The sequence below is a fragment of the Onychostruthus taczanowskii genome, unplaced genomic scaffold (assembly GCF_017590055.1).
Source record: "Onychostruthus taczanowskii isolate IOZ18803 unplaced genomic scaffold, ASM1759005v1 scaffold198, whole genome shotgun sequence".
In the NCBI taxonomy this organism is placed as follows: domain Eukaryota; kingdom Metazoa; phylum Chordata; class Aves; order Passeriformes; family Passeridae; genus Onychostruthus; species Onychostruthus taczanowskii.
The window spans coordinates 5797-11242 of NW_024499217.1; the positions used below are offsets into that span (position 1 = coordinate 5797).

At 72.3% G+C, this 5446-nt stretch overlaps 1 protein-coding gene across 1 annotated transcript in view; it reads right to left on the reverse strand.

Moving 5' to 3' along the window:
* The window catches only part of LOC121334863 (SCO-spondin-like), a gene marked incomplete at its 3' end in the record, with an annotated part of 23150 nt that overhangs the window by 5650 nt on the left and 12054 nt on the right, over positions 1–5446 (reverse strand). The window contains 10 exon segments of the mRNA XM_041402362.1: positions 37–193; positions 271–398; positions 1137–1336; positions 1632–1660; positions 1662–2006; positions 2092–2186; positions 2261–2441; positions 2892–3138; positions 3779–3956; positions 4022–4243. Of these exon segments, the coding sequence (XP_041258296.1) occupies positions 37–193; positions 271–398; positions 1137–1336; positions 1632–1660; positions 1662–2006; positions 2092–2186; positions 2261–2441; positions 2892–3138; positions 3779–3956; positions 4022–4243 (1782 nt within the window).

Here is a 5446-nt window from a genome sequence, read left to right on the forward strand (position 1 = left end):
CCCGGTGCCCCCCAGTCCCCCGGTACCCCCCGGTACCCCCAGTCTCTCCCGGTGCCCCCGTGCCCCCCAGGCCCCGGGCTCACGGCACAGCCCCTGGCTCCGCCAGCGCAGGGGTCTCCCCCGCCGGCCACACTCCTCGGCGTAGGCGGCCAGGGCCGTGCACAGGCACTCGCAGTCCCCGCCGCTGTCACACCTGGGACACGCGCCGTGGGACAGGGCCCGGGACCCCCCCCCCGGGCCTTGGGGAGCCCCCGAGCCCCCCAAACTCACCCGCAGGCGTCGAACAGGCACCACTCGTAGAAGCGCTGGGGGGGCACCAGGTCGTGGCAGGGGGCGAAGAGCCGGTGCCGCAGGACCCCGCAGCGAGCCCGCGCCCAGGCCGAGCGCTGGGGGCTGTCCTGGAGGGGAGACCCCGTCAGACCCCCGTGTGCCCCGCGCGACCCCCCTGCGGCCACCGCCAGCCTCCCGTGCCCCCCACTGCCCCCCATGGTCTGTGCAGCTCGGGCTGGGGGCTGTCCGGGAGGGGAGACCCCGTCAGACCCCCGTGTGCCCCGTGCGACCCCCCGCCACCCCTGCGGCCACCGCCAGCCTCCCGTGCCCTCCTGTGCCCCCCATGGTCTGTGCAGATGGGGCTGGGGGCTGTCCTGGAGGGGAGACCCCGTCAGACCCCCGTGTGCCCCGCGCGACCCCCCTGCGGCCACCGCCAGCCTCCCGTGCCCCCCACTGCCCCCGGCATGGTCTGTGCAGATGGGGCTGGGGGCTGTCCGGGAGGGGACACCCCGTCAGACCCCCGTGTGTCCCCAGCCGGGCCCCCCGCTGACTCCGTGTCCCCCCCATTGTCCCGGTTCAGGCAAACTCGCAGGGGTCAGTCAGCACCCCCGGAGCGCCGGCGACGAGACCCCGGAGGACTTCAGCCGAGGCTCAAACACCTCCTCATCCTCCTCCCGCCTGGGTTCGATCCTTCACCGACCTGGGCCACCACAGCCCCATGTCCTTTTGTAACCCCGATGTCCCCCTGCCAGCTCCCCGTGTCCCCCCTGTGTCCCCATCCAGTCCCCGTGTACCCCTGTCAATCCCCCCCGTCTCCCCGCGTCACCGCTGTCCCCCCATGTCCCCCTGTCCCCCTGTCCCCGTACCTCGCAGGGGTGCGGGCGGTGGCCGTCGGCCTCGGGGCAGAGCGGGCTGAGGCGCCAGGAGTCCCCGAAGACCTCGGGGGTCGCCTCGAGGGCCCCGTCCGGGCTCCCGAAATCGTTCTCGGCGTCGCCGTCGAAGTTGCCGCAGAGCCCGGCCAGGCGGCCGCGCAGCCGCGGGGACACGCGCACGTACACGCGGGTCCCTGCGGGCACCGCGGCGGGCGGGGCTGGCACCGCGGACCCCCGGGACCCCCCCCGAGGTGCCACCGGCACCGCCGACCCCGTGCGGCACCGGGGACCCCGCCGTGGTGACACCGCCAGCGCCGGGGATCCCGCACAGCCCCCGGCGCTGCGGACCCCCAGCCGTGTCCCCCCGGGGGGGCCAGCTCTGTCCCACAGCACGGCCACCCCCGTGTCCCCCCGGGGTGCCAGCTCTGTCCCACAGCACGGCCACCCCCAGGGACTCCCCAGGGACCCCCGTGTCCCCCCGTGTCCTACTTCCATCCCACAGCGCAGCCATCCCCAGGGACCCCCGCGTCCCCCCCATCCCCGCAGCATGTGCACCACGGTGTTCCCCATGTCCCCCGTGTCCCCCGTGTCCCCCGTGTCCCCTCACCCCGCAGCATGTGCACCACGGTGTTCCCCATGGCCACCACCACGGACTTGGTGCAGGTGACGCCGCTGGCCCCGCAGGGGACATTCTCGGCGGTGACAGCGAAGAGCCCGGTGGCCTCGCGCGCCAGCAGGTACTCGCAGTCCCCCTCGAAGGTGAAGGCGCGGCCGTCGAAGGTGACATAGTGCGGGTCCCCCGTGGCCACGCAGGTCCCCGCGCACTCCTCGCGCCCGCAGTGCCACCGCTGTCCCCGGCACACGCTGCGGGGACAGGCTCGGTGCCACCGCGGGGCTGAGCGCCTCTCCGAGGGTCTGGCAAGGGTCTGGGGGTGTCCGGGGGTCGCACCAGGTGTTGCAGTCGCGGGCGATGGTGGCGTTGGGCGGGTACAGCCGCCCGCCGTGGTGACAGGGACACTCGTCCGGTGACACGCAGCGCCCGCCCTGCCACCAGAGCGCGGTGAGGGGGGCTCGGGGGAGGGGTCCCACAAACCCATCCCCCCGGGGGTGTCACCCACCAGGAAGAGGGTCCCGGGGGGGCACACGCAGCCGTCGGCGGGGCCGCCGCAGGTGCCGGAGGGCTCGGCGGGGTCGCAGCGGCGCAGGCAGGAGCCGGGGGCGTGCAGCAGCCCCGGGGGGCAGCGCGGGCCGGGGGGACACGGGGCGGGGGCGCAGCGCCACGACCCCCCTGCGCACACACTGCGGGGGGCGGCAGGGACCCCCGGCCGTGTCTGAGACCTTAGGCTTTGAACCTAACATGCATCCCATCTCCAGCAGCCTCCAACCTTCCGAGCCCCCTCATCGGTGCCCCCCAAGCCCCAGCCCCCACATTCCGCTGAGACCCCCATGCCGCAGTCCCCATCTCCCCACGCCCACCCCTCATGCCCCCCACAACGGGGTCTCCGCACCCCCATCCCCCCGGAGCCCACATGCCACCGAGGGCCCCCCACGGGGTCCCCCCCACTCCCCGGTTTGCCGCGGCCCCGTCGCTGTCCCCACGGTGGGACAGGGGACGAAAGCCCCTCCGCCCCGCGGGGCGTCACTCCGGGCTGGAGGGGGTTTCATCACGTGTCAGGGGTCCCCCGTCCTGCGGGTGACCCTCCAGCACCCCGAACCTCCCCGCCACCCCCAGACTGCCCCGGGACCCACCAGGCCTGGCAGCCGCGGCGGATGCGGGCGCCGGGGGGGTACAGGCGGGCGCCGCGGGGACACGGGCAGGCGGCAGGGGGGACACACTGGCCCCCCTGGGCCAGCAGCAGCCCCGGGGGGCAGCGACAGCCGGGGACGCAGAGGGTGTCCGGGGGGGGACAGTCACTGGCTCCGGGGGGCTCCGAGCAGGAACGGCCGCAGGGACCCCCGCAGTCCCGGTACTGCTGCCCCCCGGGACACGGCTCCTCTGGGGGGACATGGGGGGGGCGTCACCGGGGGGCAGACGTCACCGCACCCCATCCCCATCCCGTCCCATCGGGTCCTGTCCCATCCCCATCCCATCCTGATACTAAACACACCCCATCCTGTCCCACCCCATTCCCATTCCCACCCCATTCCCATTCCCATTCCCATTCCCATTCCCATTCCCATTCCCATTCCCATTCCCATTCCCATTCCCACCCCATTCCCTTTCCCATTCCCATTCCCATTCCCATCCATCCCATTATCCCATTATCCCATCTCATCCCATTGATTCCATCCCATCCCATCCCATCCCCATTCCCATTTCCATTTCCATTCCCATCCCCTCACATTCCCATGCCATTGATCCCATCCCATTATCCCACCCCATTCCCATCCCCATTCCCATTCCCACTCCCATCCATGACATTATCCCATTATCCCGTTATCCCATTATCCCATCTCATCCCATTGATTCCTTCCCATCCCATCCCATCCCACCCCATCCCATTCCCATTCCCATTCCCACTCCCATCCATGCCATTATCCCATTATCCTGTTATCCCATTATCCCATCCCATCCCATCCCATCCCATCCCATGCCGTTGTCCCGTTATCCCGTTATCCCATGGATCCCATCCCACCGCAGAGGCTCCGGTTCCTCCACTCCAGCTCCGTCCCCTCCCGGGCGCATTCCCGGCCGTAGGCGCGCAGCGCCGGGCACAGGCAGCGCTCCCGATCCCGCTCCCGCTCCCGGCAGGAGCACACGTCCCAGCGGCACAGCTCCAGGAACGGCTCGGGATCCACCACGCGGTGACACGGCTGTGCCGCAGGGACATTGTCACCGCCGTGTCACCCGTCCCCGCCCTCGCCCGCGCGGGCCTCACCTGGAAGGCCGGGCCCATGAGCACGGCGCAGGCGGCCTCGGCGCGCTCCCGGCTCCCGGGAAAGCCGTCGCAGGGGTCGGGAATGCCGGGGCCCAGCGCCGGGCAGGCTCCGGCCGCCCGGAAGGCGTTGGCGAAGGCGGCGACTCCCGGCTCCACGTCCCCCTCCGGCGTCGTGAACTCGTCGCGCTGGTCCCCGTTGAAGGTCCCGCAGAGTCCCCGCACCTGCCGGAGCAGGGCAGAGCCCGGCACAGCCTGATCCCTGCGGCTCCAGACCCACAGCCTGATCCCAGCGGCTCCAGCTCCACAGCCTCATCCCAGCGGCTCCAGACCCACAGCCTCATCCCAGCGGCTCCATCCCGGGGCAGGGCAGAGCCCGGCACAGCCTGATCCCCGCGGTTCCAGCCCCACAGCCTGATCCCAGCGGCTCCAGCCCCACAGCCTCATCCCCGCGGCTCCAGCCCCACAGCCTGATCCCAGCGGCTCCAGCCCCACAGCCTCATCCCAGCGGTTCCAGACCCACAGCCTCATCCCAGCGGCTCCAGACCCACAGCCTCATCCCGGCGGTTCCAGACCCACAGCCTCATCCCAGCGGTTCCAGCCCCACAGCCTCATCCCCGCGGCTCCAGACCCACAGCCTCATCCCCGCGGCTCCGTCCCGCTGGCGCACCCCGCGGGTCCCCGCGGTCCCACTCACCGTGCCGGCCATGGCGGGCTGGAGGGTGACGAAGATGTCGGGGGTCCCCAGGCCCCAGAGCAGGTGGGCGTCGGGCAGCTGCAGGTGCAGGAAGGCCGAGGACGCGCGGCGGATGCTCAGCTCGGCACCGGAGAAGGGCAGCGTCACCTCCCGCCCGGCCACTGTCACCTCCCCTGAGGGCGACAGCAGTGGCTCCATGGGGCGGCCACCGGCATGGGGCCCATCGCCGTGGGACAGGGGCTGGAGTGGCTCCCGCTGCCACGGAGATTTGGGAACGGGCACTGGGATGTCACCCGCCGCCGTGGGGACAGGGGGATGGGCACAGGGATGAGACCCGCTGCCACAGGGACACTGGGGACAGGCACTGTGGCGGCTGCCACACCACCACCAGGCTATGGGGATGATGCCGGTCCCGGTCCCTGTCCCTGTCCTGTCCAGGCGTGTCACCTGTGCCGTGCAGCCGGGCCGTGGTGCGGCTGGTGGTGACGGTGAGGCTGCGGGGACAGCCCAGGGGCCGGGGGCTGTCACACGGCTCGTGCTCGGCTGTGATCAGCAGCCGCCCCGCCACGAAGTCCTGGGGACAGAGACACGGTGACAGCCCCCGGCAGAGCCCTGCCACCGCGGCCACCGCGGCCACCTCCCCATCACCCCCCAGCCACCCCCACGGCCACCGCGGCCACCTCCCCATCACCCCCCAGCCACCCCCACGGCCACCGCGGCCACCTCCCCAT